Raw genomic sequence first — 19,026 nt, 5'->3', positions numbered from 1 at the left:
CCTCTCGCCTCCCCGACGCCTCCCAGAGCTCCGCAAGTCCTCCCTCGTCCTCCTCGTCGTCTCACGCGACCAGAAGAGCCCCGGAACGCCGCCCCCGACGTTTTCCCCCTCGCCGGCCGCCGAGGATCTTCTCCGTCGAATTCGGCCACTCCGGCGCGCCCCCGAGCTCGCTGACCCTCCCTGCGCGATCCCTGTGAGCTCCACTCCGTTTCCCCTCCTCCATTTTGTTCGTTTCCGTGCCGTAGCACCCCAGCCACATTCCCGAGCGCCGCCGTCCGCCATGGACGCCGGGCATGGCACTGACGTGCTGCTGCGGCCAGTCCGACGAGCCTAGCGTGCTCCTAGCTGCCCCAGGAGTCCGCATAGCCCCTCAGCCAGCCCCCTAGCGCCCCGTAACCTCGCTCCGCCCAAACCCGAGCTCCGGCAGCCGCTGCGGCCCCCACTCCGGCGAGCTCCGGCCACCCCCGCACCTCCCGATGGCCCCCCTAGATGCGCACGGGCACGGGCTACCCTCTGGTGCCCTTGGCTTGGCCCAAAACCCCTCGCAGCGCCACTCCGGCGAGCTCCCGCCGCAGTTTTGGTCGTCGCCGGCCGAACTCCGGCGAAGTCGACGTGGCTTAGTTAATTAGTCACTAACCCCCCCACCTACTGACGCTGACAAGTGGGCCCCAGGGCTTAGTCAAAGCTAACCAGCCCGGGTCAACGCGGGATTAGTCCCTGTGTCACTGACGTGTGGACCCCACACGTCAGGTTTGACCTGGGGCGCTCGGTTGACCCTGCTGACGTCACTATTACGTCATGCTGACGCAGTATTTGTTCTGGAATTTAAATAAATCCTAAATGATTTATAAATTTCAGGAAATGACTAAAACTTCCAAAATTCATAGAAAATTAACCGTAACTCCAAATTTAATAAATTATATATGAAAAATTATCAGAAAAATTCAAGGAATCCATCTGTACCATTTTCATGCATGTTAGAACAACTTATAGCTACTGTTTAGCACAAATCAATTAAAGGGCATTTAAATAATCACATATGGAGTTTGAATTTGAATTTTATATTCAAACCAACTTCATTTAATCTGTTGCTAGTTGCATTAGCCCAAAACACATTCATTTTTGCCATGTCATGATCATGCATCATGTTGTGCATTGCATTGATTGTGTTCCTTTCTGTGTTGCCGGTATTTGTCCCCTCTCGATAGACGTGATACCGATGATGTGATCGTTGACACTGATGAAGACCCAATGTTATCTTCAGAAGTGCCAGGCAAGGAAAACCCCCTTGTTCATTCCGATACAATCCTACCCTCTCGCTCCTGCTCTCTTTTACTGCATTAGGACAACACCGATTCAACTGTTACATGCTGCGGTAGTTGAACCCCTTTATCCTTTGCATGACCTGTCATTGCCACAGTAAATAGATGAAACCCACTAGCATGAGTATGAGTTGTTTGAGCCCTGTTGTGCCTACTCATTCATGTTTGTTTGTCATGCCTGCTACTGCTTAGAGTTGAGTCAGGTCTGATTCATCGGGGATGAATCAGAGGTGTGTGAACATGTCCTACTGTGTGTGAGCTGAGTGTGTGAACATGTTTTGGTAAAGGTAGCGGTGAGAGGCCATGTAGGAGTACATGGTGGGTTGTCTCATTGCAGCCGTCCTCAGGAACTGAGTTCTGTGTTTGTGATCCATGATTCAGCTACTACCACGCATTGGGCCCGAAACCAATGGACCCTCTCGGCTTCTTAATCACCCTTGTCCTCTGTCCAGGAGTTGCAAGTAGTTTCTGGTGTTTGTAGTATGCTGGAGGCCGTGCGCAGCGCTGACCGTAGGGGTGGGCTGTGATGCGGTAGGCACGTGGCCGGGTAAACCGGGCACCCGTTTGGTGTCACGGAACCCTGTACACATCGTTTGGGGCTGTGAGCGAAACTCCGGCCGGATCTCCTCATGGATGGAACCCGAATAGGCGATAAACCTGGACTAGAGGCTTGAGTGTTTAGGTCGGCCATGGCCGACACCCACGTTGGGCTTCCGCTTGAAGGTTGCCGAGTACATGTCGTGTAAACGGCGGTAAGTGGTGAGAGCGTGTGTGAAGAAGTACACCCCTGCAGGGTTAACATCATCTATTCGAATAGCCGTGTCCGCGGAAAAGGACTTCTGGGTTGCTTATATCAGTTCATAGACAAGTGAAAGTGGATACTCTAAAATACGCAAGATAAGCGTGAGTGCTATGGATGGCGTTCTCGTAGGGAGACGGGAGCGGATCCATAGTGGTGTATTGATATGGTGAATATGTGGACTCGTGTGCGCCACCTCAAAAAAAGTTACTCGCAGTCGTAGTTCAGGATAGCCACCGAGTCAAAGCTGGCTTGCTGCAATTAAACCCCACCATCCCTTTGTTGATAATGATGCATATGTAGATAGTTCTGATGTAAGTCTTGCTGGGTACATTTGTACTCACGTTTGCCTATTTTATGTTTTGCAGAGAGACTTCAGTCTCACTAGTATTTCCGCGTGGTCTTCGACGTTTAGCTTGATACCTCAGCTACGATCTTGTGCCCTCGGCAGGATCTGATAGATAGTCAGACTTCTCAGCCTTTTTCATTTATAGATGTCTGTACTCAGACATGATAGCTTCCGTGTGTGCTTTGAATTGTATGCTCTGATTGTTGGGTCATGAGACCCATGTTTGTAATATCGCGCTCCTCGGAGCCTATTGAATAAACTACCTGAGTCGTAGAGTCATTTTGTGATGCCATGTTGTATTGCACATATCGAGCATATTGTGTGTATGTTATTGAAATGCTTGGTATGTGTGGGATCTGACTATCTAGTTGTTTATCTTTAGTAGCCTCTCTTACCGGGAAATGTCTCCTAGTGTTTCCACCGAGCCATGGTAGCTTGCTACTGCTCCGGAACACTTAGGCTGGCCGGCATGTGTCCTTCTTCGTTCCTGTGTCTGTCCCTTCGGGGTAATGTCACGCGATGGATACCGGAGTCCTGTTAGCCCGCTACAGCCCAGTTCACCGGAGTCCTGCTAGCCCAGTGCTACAGCCTGGTTTCACTCGCTGATGACCGACACGTTCGATGCTGGGTCATGGATGCCTGTCCCTGTAAGTCTGTGCCGCTTTGGGTTTACGACTAGCCATGTCAGCCCGGGCTCCTTATCATATGGATGCTAGCGACACTGTCATATACGTGTGCCAAAAGGCGCAAACGGTCCCGGGCAAAGGTAAGGCGACACCCGTGGGAATACCGTGCGTGAGGCCGCAAAGTGATATGAGGTGTTACATGCTAGATCGATGTGGCATTGAGTCGGGGTCCTGACATATATGAAAGTTGAATAATATTGACATGGAACAATCAAAAATTATAGATACGATGGAGACGTTTCAGAGGTCTAGACAGAGAAGCGACAATCCATGGAGCGGGGCGGGATAGGAGTTCCCTGGCCGAGCTCGTATAACACAGACCTCGAGAGTTCGGAGCTGGTGTACGGAGGTGAGTCCGGCTCAATGAGGATAGAGGGGGCCTGGGGTGATTCCGGGCCGGCCGGTGAAACAATCCCCTTCGTATCTCCGGTGTTGAGCTCTATGGCTGCAGAGAGTACGGAGGGCTCTATACTCCCGTCTTCGGACTCGGCGAGGAGTTCTGGATCTGAGGACGGAGCTGCGGTTGAGGCCGCAAATCCTTGAAAGATCAAGTCTCCTCGCATATCAGCGACGTAGTTTAGGTTTCCGAAACTGATCTGATGACCAGGGGCGTAGCTGTCGATCTGCTCCAGATGGCCAATCGAATTGGCACGCAGTGCAAAGCCGCCGAATACGAAGATTTGGCCGGGGAGAAAAGTCTCCCTCAGGGCGGTATTGTTGTAGATGATTGGTGGAGCCACCGAGCCTTCTGGTGACGACACAGTGGAACTCTCAATGAAAGCACCAATGTCGGTGTCAAATCAGGCAGATCTCGGGTATGGGGTCCCGAACTTTGCGTCTAAGAATTGAAGGTAACAAGAAGGAAGGGGACGCGATGTTTACCCAGGTTCGGGCCCTCTTGATGGAGGTAATACCCTTCTTCCTGCTTGATTGACTTTGATGAGTATAGGGGTTACAAGAGTTCATCTACCACGAGATCGTAATAGCTAAGCCCTAGATTTCTAGTCTGTATGATTGTGATCTTGCCTATGGACTAAGCCCTCCGATGTATATAGGCACTAGAGGGATCTAGAGTTATACAGAGTCGGTTTACAAAGAAAGGAAGGTACACGATCTGAACAACAAGCTTGCCATCCATGCAAAGGAGAGTCCCATCCAGACACGGGGGAGGTCCTTCTACCTTGTACCTTCATGGCCCATCAGTCCGGCCCATGTCACATAGGTCGGCTCCCCGAGGACCCCATAGTCCAGGACTCCCTCAGCGGCCACTTCCTACCAAGGAAATCCACGAATGACACCCGTCCAGTGACGTGTCAAGCGAGAAGGCATGGAGCTGGCAAATTAGGCCGGCAAGCCTTGCCGGGCATCCAACAACCTGACACTAAGCGGTGCATTAAATTCACGTTGTGAGCCTGCAGAGTTAGGTATGATAGCACTATTTGCTATCATATCAATGTATAATGACTAATTTGCCACTATGGTGACCCCTTGATCTATAAAAGGAGTCCCATGGCAACCATAGAGGGGGTTTGGTTCGTTCAGCCCACGAGTTTGGACAGCTAGGCCACTCGCACGCTCGTAGTCCCAGCCGCCTCGTGGAAACCCCTATCTGGAAAGTGTACTACGCACCACCACCACCACCTTTCCACCATCAATCCACCAAAGCAGGAGTTGGGTTTTACACCTCACGGCGGCCTGAACCTAGGTAAAATTGCCCACGTGATCTCTGTCGTGTTGTGTTGTGTTGGTCTGCTCTTTGTGCAACGCAACTCCCCCCTGCCGAACCAGCAAGGGGTCGTCTTGGTCCCAAAGGTGGCCGTGGTTTCCCGCGACAAGTTCACAGATTGTTCCAGTCTCCACGACACCTCATCGCGCCCCTGGGTGAGTCTATTGTTTGTTAATGCTCCTCTTAGCGCCTCCCATTTTGGTATTCATGGGTTCCTAGGGACCTCTCAAATCGCGAAGTCCATCTCTCATTCACCCATATTTGTGCCACTTTTGCATTTTGTCTATCCGAGATGGCAAATAGGTGGGTATGCATCACATAACACGCTATCCCCAGACCAGATGTCCATCCAAAAGAGAGCTAGTTGCCCGCCCTGCCCCACCAATTTCATGCCAAGCTACAAGAGGGGTCGCACCTTCCTAACATCTTTAGAAAATTGGGACAATTTGACTTGTAGTCGAAACTTCATCCCATCCTCGGTAAGGTAGTCTTTCGCAAAGATTATTAACCATAGGCTTCCCTGGTCGGTTAAAATTTTCTATGCCCATTTCATCATGAGGCACCAATTCATTTTTTTGGAGTTAATAATTCCAAGCCTGCCAACTTCCTTTGGCGAGCATATAGTCTCATAGTTCCCCGTATGGTATTTTTGTCGCTCGTGTTCTTTAGCCTCCCCAAAAAAATCAAGACCGCACTTGATTAAGTTTCTCATGAACCCCATCCCTGAGAACATAAAAACCCATGACAAACACGGGTATGTTGGTAAGACAATCGTTGATGAGGACAAGACAATCCCATAAGCTAACAACTTTCCTTGCCAAGGCTCCAGTCTTCCCGAGACCTTGTCTACTATAGGCTCGAAATCTTCCATCATGAGGGCCCTCGCTGAAATAGGCATTCCGAGGTATTTGACTGGGATGGATCCTAGTTCACGATTCATCATATGTGTCGCACGTAGTTGAGATCCAAGTCACCTCCTATGAGAATCGCCTCACTTTGGTCAAAGTTAACTTTGAGACCCAACATAGCCTCAAAGCACATGAGTAGGAAATTGACGGTTACAATCTCTCTCTCCGAGTTCTTGATCAATATCAGGGTGTCGTCCGCATACTGTAAATGAGAAAGCTCTCTGGGCACGACCCTGTTTGCCACCCCCGATATATGACCCGCTGCCTTGGCACGATCAAGCATTGCCACTAGGCCATCGACAATAATATTTGTCGAGTATCATGATTATAAGGAAGTATAGGATAGTGTAGGAATTATTCTAGCCTATCTTGTAGTCCAAGATGATCATGTACTCCTGTATATATGCCCACATGGCTTAGGTCTATGCATTAATATTAAAGTGTAGGGGGATAACGGGTCACCCTACCGCACTCTCCGAGAGTTTCTAAGGAAAGGACCGATCTCCCCATTAATATTAACCGAGGTTTGTCCTCCGTGAACCAATTGTCTAATCCAGCTAACCCATTGTGGGTCAAAGCCCTACTTATCTAGCACCTCCTCAAGAAAGTCCCAACGAACCTGATCATAGGCTTTCTCAAAATCTATGTTTAGAATGAAGACCTCCTCTTTGGAGAAGTGGACCTTGTGCAACACTTCGTGTAGATCACAATCGATCCAGAATAATTCTCCCATGAATGAATGTCATTTGGTTTCGGTCTTGACCTTATGTCCCACAGGGGCAAGATGAGTCACAAAACCCTTTACGAAAAGTTAAAAGCCGACGTTTATGAATGTAATAAGCCAGAATTGGCGTCTATTGTCCGCATCCGAGACATTTGGGATAAGAGCTAACAACCCATAATCCAAGTGTTTCACACATTTAAAAGGTTTGTGAATTGTGGCCCAACAATGTTCCAAAACATTTTATAAAACATGACAAGGAACCCGTCTGGTCCCGGCACCGTGTTTACCATCATACCATTCAAGTTTATTGTAAAACAAGACTGGGAACTCGTTTATATGGTGTTTTAAGGCACTCTTATCGAAGATGGAACTTTCCACCAAAAAACTCTGTGAGAACTCATACATAAGTCATTTTAGCTAGGTCGGCACACGTACTCGGTGAAGAAATAATCTAGCGATTGTTTCCTATTTTTACCAAGTGTACGTTATGAAACACGGTAGAGGTAGGTCATGTCCGTCCCATGCGCCTGACAATCGATATATTACCGATTATGGTAGTGTCTAGTGTGTGTGCATTCACAAGCTAGTGAATACCGCGACCAGGTACACACTCATGTCGCTCTCTCGACCACACTTAGCTCCAGTAGCCGGTAGGATGCACAGCAGATCAGGAGAAGATCGAGGCACCATGCATGCCGAATCACGAGCGAACGATCGACCCAAGCCATGGGCACATCGATATCGTTTGGCTTGCACTGCCCTGGATAACCACCAACACGCACGCACGTCAGCAAGCACTCTCGCTACTCGCAATGATGGCATGCTTGTGCGACGATATTTCTCTTTTACAGCACTGCTTCACTAGACTTTCTTGCAGTTATGGAAGCTAAGGTTGAGATTTCCACACACACTACTATTATTGATAGAGAACCAGGTACAGACTACATATATCGAGAAGCTGAACTCCTAGTGCAGATGTAGGCACGCAGGCCACAACTAGTGGAGCGGATCATGATCCGACAGAGTAGAGGGTGGTTACAACAGAACCAGCACGCAGGCCGTATAGAATACATGTATGAGTACAAATATACAACACTTGTTAACAGGCCCCGCAGTTGGAACTCTGCCAGGTAGGATGTCCAGATTGGAACGGAACTCTGTGAAAATCGGTGTAAGGAGACCCTTTGTGAACACGTCAATGAATTGTGAGCCGCTCGGGGCGTGCAGAACACGAACCTCGCCTAGGGCCACCCAGTCACGAACAAAGTGCAAGTCGATCTCGACGTGCTTGGTGCACTGATGTTGAACCGGGTTTGAGGAGAGATGTGTGGTGCTTATGTTATCACAGTAGAAAAGCGTCGCACGAGATGGAGGGTGATCCAACTCAGTGAGAAATTGACGAAGCCAGCAAGATTCAGCGACACAATTGGCGACAACCCAGTACTCCGCTTTGGCGCTGGACCGAGAGACCGTCTGTTGGCGCTTAGAAGACCAGGAGATGAGATTGGGACCAAGGAAAACGCAAAACCCTAAGGTGGATTTGCGAGTGTCAGGACAACCGGCCCAATCAGCATCAGAATAGGCCACCAAGTCATGGCCAGGAGAGTGATAGAGTTGGAGCCTGTAATGAGAGGTGGCCTTGAGATACCGCAAGATTCGCTTGATGAACTGAAGATGAGAGGTGCATGGATCGTGCATGAAGAGACAAGCTTACTGCACCGCATAGGAAATGTCAAGACGTCTCAAGGTAAGATACTAGAGGGTGCCTGCTAGGCTGCGAGAGAGTGTGGGGTCAGGAACTGAGGCGCCAGCGTTTGCAGAAAGTTTGGACTTTGTGTCTACGGGTGTGTCGATTAGGTTGCAATTCCTCATCTTGGCACGGTCTAAGATCTCAAGGATGTATTGTTGTTGGGAGAGAAATAGGCCATGGGTGGAGCGGGTTACATTGACACCAAGGAAGTGGTGAATGTCACCAAGATTGAAAAACTCGAACTTGAGGGATGAGATGATGGAGTGTAATGTGCAAGTGGTGTTGGCGGTGAGGATGATATCATCCATGTATAGAAGGAGGTAGGCAATGGCTGATCGATGACGAAACATGAAGAGGGAAGTGTCACACTTGGAAGCATTGAAACCCAAGGAGAGTAGGAAAGCCTGGAACCAAAGGAACCAAGTGCGAGGCACCTGCTTCAACCCATACAACGATTTTTTGAGAAGGCACACATGGGTGGGGCGAGAGGAATCGAGGAAGCCGGCGGGTTGATTGCAATAGATGGTTTCACCGAGTGTGCCATGGAGAAAGGCGTTCTTGACATCCATTTGATGGATGGGCCAAGAGTGAGCAGTAGCGAGGCTAAGAACCACACGCACCGTAGCCGGTTTGACAACTGAACTAAAGGTCTCAGTGTAAGCGATGCCCCCTTGTTGAGTGAACCCACGGAGAACCAAACGAGCCTTGTAGCGAGCTAACGAGACATCCGGATGAAGCTTGTGCCGAAAGATCCACTTCCTGGTGACCACATTGACACATGCAAGTCTAGGAACCAAACACCACGTATCATTCTTTAACAAAGCATTAAACTCATCAAGCATAGTTGCGTGCCAATGGGGATCCTTTAAGGCAGATTTGTAAGAAGGAAGTTGGGAAATATCAGTAGAGGAGGTGACAAAAAATAAACATCGCGGTTGAGCAAAACGAGATTGGCCCGAGTTGTGATTTTATGTGGATTAAGAGGAGGTAAAATGGCAACTGCGTTTGGGGGAGACATGGAGAGGAGGGATTGGGCGCACAGAACGAGAGGAGGATGCAGTGCGGCCTCAAGCAGAGGCATCAGGGGGGAGGCACAAAATCTAAGGAGGATTTGGTTGGGGCAGTAGGTGACGCCGTAGGTTGTGTGGAAGGAGGGACGCGTGTGCATCATTGGGTGGGGAAGTGGATTCGGTGGACGTAGTGGGGGAGCAGGCGGGCACGTGGTGGGACAGGGATGGTTGCATGCGATCGTAGGGTCCGCCTGCGGGAGATCCGCCTGGGGATGCCGCGGATGAGGTAGGTGGAGCGCAGATCCCGGAACAAATCGCGCCAGGGCGTATCAGGGCGGGCAGATCCGGTGCGGATGGTGCGGCTGGAGGAAGCGGTGTGGGTGGGAGATAGGGAAATTTTGTTTCATAAAAAATGACGTGAAGGGACACAATAACTTTGTGAGTGTGAAGATCGAAACACCTGTATCCCTTCTGTTCAAGAGGGTACCCAATTAAAACATAACGGGTGGACCGTGGAGCGAGTTTGTGTAGGCTAGTGGCATAGAGGTTGGGGAAACACAAGCATCCAAAAACGGAAGGGGATTGTATCGGGGTTGGACGCCAGTGAGAAGAAAGTATGGGGTGTGCGGTGCAATGGTTGTGGATGGGCAATGATTGAGAAGAAGAGTGGCAGTGTGGAGGGCCTCGGCCCAAAATTGGGGAGGAAGGCGAGCTTGAAGGAGAAGTGTGCGAACAACATTGTTGGTGGTGCGTATCATGCATTCTGCCTTGCCGTTTTGTGGTGATGTGTGAGGGAAAGAGAGGCGATAGGTGATGCCATTGTTGGAGAAAAATGTGCGAAGGGAGGTGTCGATGAATCCGCCACCATTATCACATTGCATGCATTTAATGAGTGTGTGAAATTGGGTAAGGATGTAGAGAAAGAAGCGTTGAAGGGTGAGGGAGGTGTCGGACTCGTGGCGTAACTGAAATGACCAAGAGTAGTGAGTATAGTCATCGAGAATAATAAGGTAATACGCATAACCAGAAAAACTTGTAATAGGAGACGTCCAAAGATCACAATGAATAAGCGGAAGTAACATTATTTGAGGAAGGAAAAGATAAACCTTGCTGTCTCCCAAGTTGACTGGCAGTACAAGAGGAGCTACGAGCATTATTACAATCGGGAAGTAAAGTCATGGAAAGGGAAACTAACGAGGCCTTGCCAGGATGGCCAAGCTGCCTGTGCCATAGATCACCACTCGTAGTATGGAAAGCAGTGCCGCTGGTGGTGGGGTTGCCATGAAACGGGTAAAGTGGATCGGGACTACTAGACGTCATGATGAGTCTCCTGGTGGGAAAGTCCTTCACAGAAAAACCATGGGGATTAAATTCAATGGAAACATTACTGTCAGTGGATAATTTGCGAACAGAGATTAGATTTTGGACGATACCGGGACAGACGGCTACATCATGAAGAGAAAGATGGGAGGGAGAGAGAGTGGTAGAGCCCGTAGCAACGATGCGTAGATGAGCCCCATTACCAACAGTAATACTTGAATGACAATGCTTTGGAAGAGAATGAGACGAAGAGAGGTTACCAGAGTTGCCGGTGACATGGGTGGAGGCGCCGGAGTCGAGGAGCCATTCTGCACAAGTGTTGGGGAGGCCGCGCTGGCTAGAGGCGGTGTTGAAGAGGGCGGTGTGATCCCATGAAGAAGGGCCCGGTATGTACGGCACGGGTGTGGCGTGAGGCACGTGAGGCGTCGGTCCATAGAACATCACCAGGTAGACCTGAAAGTGCACGCCGGTGGAGGGCCAAGGACCCCCGCAACGTTGGGATGTGCCCAGCCAGGGCAGGGAGGAGGCAGAGCCATGCCGTAGGGCGCGAAATAGCCCGTCCACGGAGTCGCCAGCGCCTATTGGGAGTCGCGGCCGCCGGAGTCAGGATGCCCCCGGCCTCGGCCAGAGCCACCGCGGCCATGGCGACGGCCACGATCAGAGTCGTTGCCACGGGCGCCACTGGTGCCGCGCCCGGTAGGGGCGCCAGGAGGGGCGCGGTCGCCGCGATCACCGGAGCCACCAGAGCCACCTGAGCCGCTGAAGCCACTGTTGGTGATGGAGAGGGCGGAGGCGCCCGCGGTGGCAGCATGGAGGAAGAGGTTGTAGTCGGCGAGCTCGAGACGTGAGCGCACCACGCCGAAGGGAGGGAGCCGGTTCGTGCTCCCCAGCATGATGTGGATCGTCTCGAAGCGAGGCGCGAGACCGTGGAGTAGCTGCATGGTGAGGTCGTAGTCAGTGACGGCGGCGCCAACATCCGCCAAGTTGTCCGCCAGAGACTTAAGGCGGCAGGCGTACTCGACGATTGGATGATCGCCCTGCTGTAGATTCCTATACCGACGAGTGAGATGGCGGATCTGGGCCCCATGGTTGGCGAGAAAGTAGTCGGAGATGCGGTGCCACGCCATGTAGGCGGTGACAGCGCCATCAGTGATGAGCTCGAGGAGAGGATCGGCGAGGGTGAGGAGGATCCAGAGTGCCATGCGGTGGTCGATGGCGAGCCAAGCGGCATCGGCATTAGCAGGTGGGGGGCGATCGACGTGATCCTCGACGCGGTATTGGCTAAGAACGATGCGGAAGAAAGTGCGCCACTTAGAGAAATTCTTCCCCGCCGAATCCAGCTTGAATTTGATGTAGCTGGAGATGTGGTCGTTGTGGTTGGTGAGCGGAGGCTGGGAGGAGGAGGGAGCGGCGTTGAGGGGAAAGTTAGTGGCGGCGGTGGTGGAGAGAGGGGCCAGGGTGGTGGAGGGGAGGGGAGATGTCCCAGAGTGAACCGACGAGGAGGAGGAGGAGGAGTGGGTGGCCGGGGAGGGAGGTTCGCCGAAAAGGTCCTCGAAGGCCATGGCGACTAATACCAAGCTAAGGTTAATATTTCCACACACACTACTGTTATTGATAGAAAACCAGGTACAGAGTACATATAGCGAGAAGCTGAACTGCTAGCGCAGATGTAGGCATGCAGGCCACAACTAGTGGAGCGGATCGTGATTCGGCAGAGCAGCGGGTGGTTACAACAGAACCTGCACGCAGGCCGTATACAATACATGTATGAGTACAAATATACAACACTTGTTAACAATGGAAGCCGCTTAGCCGTCGCTCGGAGCACGCCGTCATCAACTGCGTCACCTCTGGTCTTCGCTCCATCAAGCTTCGTCTGACGCCGCTGCTGCCCCCTCCACCGCCCGAGCCGGATTAGTCACCTCTTCACTGCAGCTACAACCCTTTATGTTGCTTTAGTTGCTATTTTGGGCTTGTTGAGTTGTGTCCTCAGCATAACTTATTTGTACTCTCGTGTGTGTGTGGGTGTACTCTACGTGGTGTGTTGTATGTTGGTGTATCTTATTGGTACTGGATTCTGTCTTTGACGATTTGTTTTATATATATAACGAGGTGGTAGCATTTTTTTGAGAAACCTGGCCAGTTTGTGAGGTAGTACCTCACTGGCATCACGAGCACGATGTCGACATGTCGTACTACAGATTTGTAGAATCAGCTAGGAACAAATGGCGATAACTGCAGCAGCTGGGACAATAAAATTCAAAGGATTCTGTGTCCGGTTGCACCCAATCGGAGCCCAAGCTATCGTCGTCGCGTCTAGCAGATGTGGCAAGGGTACATGTCACGTACTGAGAAATGATGTTCGGTTTTACACCATGGCTTCGTATGAATTTCATGCACAGCAGTTGCCTCGGATTCGTTTATGAAGTCTGAACGGGAATTAATGCTCAAAGTTGACGGGCTCATTCCCAGTCTTCTCGGTCCCTTTTGTGCCCAGTCTAGAATACCACAAGGACTGAAGGACAAATTGCCGGCGACTTAGAAATTGACGGGGCAAAGGCCAAAAACACAATGATACCCGTGAAGACAGAACCGACCCGCGTAAACATTTTTCGGACCGGAGTTTCGGCCGTCGGTGGGAACAGTGATTCACGTACACGCACGCGTCTATCTCTCACTGGACCGAAAAACTGACTGGTACCCAGTTTGGGCTAGCAGACACTGACAAGATGACGTGACAGTATTATCTCCTGCCAAAACAGAATCGAACATGGTTTACAGCAAATGGGGACGTTCACAAAGTCCTGGTCACCATGGATCGCCCTTGGTCGCATCACATCTTCTCCACCTGAAACTGGTGGATTCAAACGTACACATGTGGCGTGTTTGGTTGCCTGCATATGGGTCAGTCTGTTCCGCCTGGAAAGAAAATGACCCGTTTGGTTGCGTGTGTTTACTATGCGGCCCGCATGACACGAACCTTAAAGCACCTCCAGGCCAGGTCCAGGGGAAATGCCCGAATCGGCAGTAGCTCGCGAGCCTGGCTTGGGCGACACAAGGAAGGGCGACGCACTTCTCTCCTCATGCAACCAGGGAGATGGCGCGTGCTCGCCCACGTCACCGATAAATCAAAGGAAGGATTTCGGCTCACCTCCCGCCGAGTCCGCCCCTAATTAGCCCCCTCCCTCACCGCCCCAACTCCCGCAACCATTCTCCCCCCTTTCGAGCTTTCCCGCCGACGCAACGACACCACGAGCAGGTAAGCAGCGCACCTTCATCGTCCGGCAGTCCACGGCGTCGGCGGTCCTTCACCGGCGGGCGGTGATCTTTTACGACCGTAGCTAGATTTGAGCTGCAGCTAGGGTTTGATCTAGATGCATGGTTGATTATTGCTCTGATCTGTGAGCTCATATGGTTGATTGCTATGCCGCTGTTGCAATTTGTGGTAGTGTTAGATGTTCAAGCATGTGATTGGCTAGATTAGTAGTAGAGTTTGAAGTTGAACCTTGTGCTTGTGTTGATTCGTGCTTAGATCTATGATTTGTTGCTATCGGTTGTCCATTTGTAGCATGTTGTTTGTTGTAGATGTATGTTACTGCTCATAGATTGTCCGGTATGCTTAGTATGATAGCGATGAATCATGTGCTTAGTACGATAGTGATGAAGCATGTGCTTGGTATGATAGTGATGAACCATGTACATGTATGCTCCTGCTTTTATGGACTGTCCGGTATGTTGTGTGCTATGCTTACTGCTAATGCGTGCTACGATTGTAGGACATGACCAAGCAGACGGAAGATCTTAGTCAGGCCCTTGTCCTGTCCGACAGCCAGTTTGCTTCATCGTTTGTCGAGGCCTCACAGCCTATGTCCGACATGGCACCTGATTCAGAGGTGTTCGTGTCTGATTCTGTCTATGTGCCAGTAATGCTCGTTAAGCAAACTCCTGTTGCTGCTGCTGCCGCTGCACTCAAGGTAGCAACAGCAAAGGCAAAGAAGGATGGTAGGTCGAACAACATGAAGTGGCAGTCGTTCATGTCCACGTTCGTGCTCAACAAGATGTGTGAGCTCATCTCTAGTGAAGTTAGGACTGACAAGGGCTTCAAGGAGGTGCACTTGAACACCATTGCGAAGCAGGTGTTCGAGTTTTGTGGGTAGGAGGTGTCTGCCACCCAGGTGTACAACCACCTGAGGAAGTGGAGAGGTCGATGGGTCCAAGTGTCCAAGCCGAGAGACCCTAGCGGCGCCTCATGGGATGAGTACACTTGCTCCATAGTTCTGAAGGCAGAGCACTACGCCGGCTATGTTGCGATTAGCTCACAACCCTCTTCCTTTTCATACTGTCCATCGTTGTCTACTCCTAATCGCAACTAACAACACTTGTGTTTCATTCTTAGGACCACCCAACGGACGATGAGTTCCTCAACACACCCATACAGAAATACAGCCGATGCAACACATCTTCTCCTTCGGGCTGGCAACTGGGAAGCATGACATGGGCTCGGGGGAGACTCTTGGTTCTCCCATGCCAGACTTCCCTGGGACCCCGGACCTCAAGGTCCTTGATGGCCCTGACAAGCCCTTCGAGAATCCCTTCGACCCCGTCCATGATAGGAAGAGGAAGAGAGGAGGCCTGATGGAGGAGGAGATCAATGTCTTTTGCAGCATGACTAAGGTGGTGAAGGAGGTGGCAACAACCATGAGGGAGCGCAAGCCCCTCGACATCCACCCTGACCTGTATGGCGCTGTCATGACCCAGGGTGGCTTAGCGACGGGGCTCTCATGGTAGCTCTCAGCCACCTCCTTGACAACAAGGCCCAGGGTGTTGGGTTCGTTGCCATGGCAGACGCTGGGCAAGCACTACTACTAGAGTAGTGTGCATGTGAGCATGCATGATCCCCGACGACAATGGCGATGGCGGTGGCGAAGACGACGACGATGACGATGACGATGTACATTTTGTGTAGTTAGGGCTGGAAAATTATTTGATGGTCTGTATATTTTGGTGATGTGATATATACTAACCCCTCCGATGATGGTGAACTTGCGGTGGTAGGACGACATCCTCTTTTGAATGTGGTGGTAGGATAACACCATGGTAGTGCTAGGTAGAACTTTCTATGCCGTATGATCATGCATGCTTTACTTCTTCTCTTCTGCTTTATTGTTGTCTATGTGCTACTTTGCTTGCTACTTGTATGCTTCATTGATTTACTACTTCAACTCTTGCTCTTGTGCATTGCTAGGGCAAATGGTATGCTGTGTTGATCGGTAAGGCTCCAGGGGTTTACAATTCATGGGAAGAAGCCAGTGCACAAGTAGTATCGTATAGCAACAACAGCCATAGAGGGTTCAAGACTAGGCAGTAGAACAAAGCTTACTCCAACCGGGTGCCAAAGCACGGAGGCAGCATTGTTGATAGTGGCAAGATTGGAGGTATCAAAATGGAAGGTGTTAAGGTGGATCGTCAGTTTGGACTGAAGCTGAAGAACTTCATCATCTTTGCCCAGTTCATCGTCATTGTTGTGTTGTGGTGTTGGTGTGCTAGGTGTGATCATTGTGGATAAGCTCATCAATTAGGATATAAGGTAAGCACACCTTGGACGCCTTATACAACCAAACACTTTGTCAATGTGCAGCTTGGGCCAATGCAGGCAAACAAACAAAGTGCACTTGCGTATTACCTAATTCAAGGACTCTAGATGCAGGCAACCAAACAACTTATAGATTGGCACATTAGAGTCTATTTTTCTTAACCAGACTGGGTTGAAAAGTGTATGTCATGCAGAAACTGTTCACGACTTGAACCAAACACGTCCATGCTGAAACAACCACCGGTGCCGCCGGCCAGGATTCCGGTTTGAGTCTGTAGGTAGCCAGGGCCAGGCTGGCTGCTTTTTTAGCGATAAGGCAGACGCCCTGCTTTGTCTACATAAGAGCATGCAAAAGGGTTCGACTCGACCCACCCATTCGTCCATCCATCCATAGCAATGTCGCGAATAACAATCTTTGCGGCGGCGGTAGTGTTCATTTTCACTAGAGGCTCAATAGCAGCTATCAGACCAACCAGGCCAGATGACACATCAAACTCAGGCGAAGCCCTCGACACTAGAGGATCAGCAGTAGCGGGTAATCCGAGCGAGGTAGTGACGCCGATCGGGATGCCCAATTGTGTCACGTCATGCGACAACGTGGATGTGCCGTACCCGTTCGGCATTGGCCCGAACGCCAGCTGCTACCTGCCGGGGTTCAACCTCGCAGGTGACACTAGCGGCGGCAGGGCACGGGGTTCAAGCCCGCTGCTACCGGACGCCGACAAAGTCCTATGGACCCCCGATGTTGGGTACCCTTTTCTGCAGCCCCACCGCAATGGTGAACTATACATCGACGTCGACAGCGATGGTAACGGCAACGGGACGTTCAGCAGCGGGCTTAGACACGCTGGGGCGCCATACACGCTGGCGAGTTGCCAGATGACGGTGAAGAGCAGCCATGTCATCGTGGCCAGCAGCACGTGCACCTCGCTCTGCGACTGCGTCGATACAGAAGAAGACCATCAGTCGCCACCCACAGAACAAGACGATGAAAGCGGCATACCATACTACCACCCCGACATCGTCTCGTCCGGTGGTGAAGATGAAGATAACGACAATGAAGCATACAACATCACCGACAACGGAATGTCGTCCGACTACGATGTACAACTCACATGGTTGGGTCGTCGAAACCGTAGCGCGGACCTGGAGCTTGTCGAGCTGAGCCCTGTCTATGACAAGCTCCCAATACAGCCAGGTACATTAATTCGTTCGTTCGATCGACCAATGCTAGCTAATGCAGACACTTTTAATTTCTGACCGTTTATGTATCTTTATTTTGCACGAATATGTTTTATTGTTACTACATATTCGTCTGTCTGTCGGCTGGCATTGTTCCGTTTTTCCTCCCATTACTTGTGCCCAGTGGCAAATCCATGATGAAAACAGATGATGGGTTCAAAGTAGCAACTAAAACATAGATATGGAATACTTATGGCATGTCTAGATGCGCTTTACCAAAACTGTATTGTGTAATTTTTGTGTGTTTTTTGCGGAAGTAAAATAAAATCTGTGAGGTAACTTGCAATTAATACATTTCACAACATAATTAATATATTGAAGTTCACAAAAAAACATAATTAAAAATGTTTTTGCTATTCTTTGGACGCCTGAAATTTTTTCAGGAGCCTAAGATGGTGACCATGTGTCACCGGCAAACGACCATGGGATGAGCCGGAGATGGTGATGACGTGGCTGGCTGTTGAAGAGAGTTTGAGGGTTGCCAGGTGCTGGGGTGGAGGGAGGGGTGTTAGAAGATTGATGCCTGGGGCGATGGAGGAGGCGGCTCGGGCAGGACGATGAGGTGGCACGGTAGCGACACCGATCATGGGTGGTGGTTGCCGGCGGTTAGACCAATGTCGGAGGACGCGTCAATATGGGTGGGAGGCACACGATGGTGGTGAAAACATGAAATTTTTGGCCGACCGATGAATAGTTGCCAACTCCTTCCCAAAAAGAGTAGATTGCACGTACGCTAAGTTCTAGTTGCGATGAGTCTGAAAATAAACATGTAAGAGAGAAGAAGAGCATGCTAGCTGCCAAGATTCTTCTTTAGAAAACTTACCGTACAAGATCCAGAACTACTAGAGTACAATGATAATAATTGTGCACACAAGAGATAGATCGATCGTTGCGGTTATAATCTAATCATATGCATAACCGTGCCAGGAGGGGACGCGAAGGCTTCCTTTTATACTCCATCCGTCTCGGTGTATAAGTTATTTGCGTAGTTCTACATCATCAATTTGAGAAATTAAATATGTGTTATATGTCATGAAAAGTATATCACTAGATTTTTACACGGATGTAGTTTCTTAATATATATATTTTTTGTCACATATAATACATATTTAGATAGTTAAATTGTCGACCAGAACCACGCGAATGACTTATACACCGAGACGGAGGTAGTAGAATTTCCATTTTCTATGTCCCTCCTTTTTAGTTCCACTTAGTTTTGTCCAGACCATTTAACATTTCTCCCTTTTCTTCTTCTCTACTTAGCTCGACCTCACAAAAAGCCAAACTGGAGCTTGCCGTCAAGTCAAGGCCATCGGACGTTACCTAGCACTTTTACTAACGCGTGTGACCAACCTGTAGGGCCACATGCATAATTGAGTTCGCGTCGCCCCTGTTTCCAACACTGTCAGTGACTGACGTGTGGCACCCACTGGTATGGCCGCATGTATAACTGAATTCGCATCGCCGGCTTTTTCCCACACAGTGACTGCTCACATTTTCACACACGGGATGTCACGTCGTCGGCGTACATTAATGGCGGCTTAATGTCGCAACTGGTACCCGCCCACCCTCTGCCACCTCTCACGTGCCATATTTG

General features: G+C 50.3%; 2 protein-coding genes across 2 annotated transcripts in view; one reads left to right on the top strand and one right to left on the bottom strand.

The window, feature by feature from the left end:
• Nucleotides 1-10,276: 10,276 nt before the first annotated feature.
• On the bottom strand, nucleotides 10,277-12,156 carry LOC123138861 (uncharacterized). The gene is made up of 2 exons (XM_044558716.1): nucleotides 10,855-12,156; nucleotides 10,277-10,618 (listed from the first exon to the last, which is right to left on the bottom strand). Exon 1 carries the CDS (start codon nucleotides 12,154-12,156, stop codon nucleotides 11,173-11,175), a length of 984 nt encoding a protein of 327 aa, XP_044414651.1. The 3' UTR covers nucleotides 10,277-10,618; nucleotides 10,855-11,172.
• A 4,598-nt stretch (nucleotides 12,157-16,754) lies between these two features.
• Nucleotides 16,755-19,026, top strand: part of LOC123138860 (wall-associated receptor kinase 3-like) — a 6,828-nt gene continuing 4,556 nt past the window's right edge. The window contains exon 1 of the mRNA XM_044558714.1: nucleotides 16,755-17,385. Within this exon, the coding sequence (XP_044414649.1) occupies nucleotides 16,755-17,385 (631 nt within the window). The remainder of the gene's footprint in view (nucleotides 17,386-19,026) is intronic.

Source organism: Triticum aestivum, chromosome 6B (genome assembly GCF_018294505.1).
Source record: "Triticum aestivum cultivar Chinese Spring chromosome 6B, IWGSC CS RefSeq v2.1, whole genome shotgun sequence".
Classification (NCBI taxonomy): domain Eukaryota; kingdom Viridiplantae; phylum Streptophyta; class Magnoliopsida; order Poales; family Poaceae; genus Triticum; species Triticum aestivum.
Note: the sequence above shows the minus strand (reverse complement) of the source record. Positions and strands in the feature narration are given on the sequence as shown.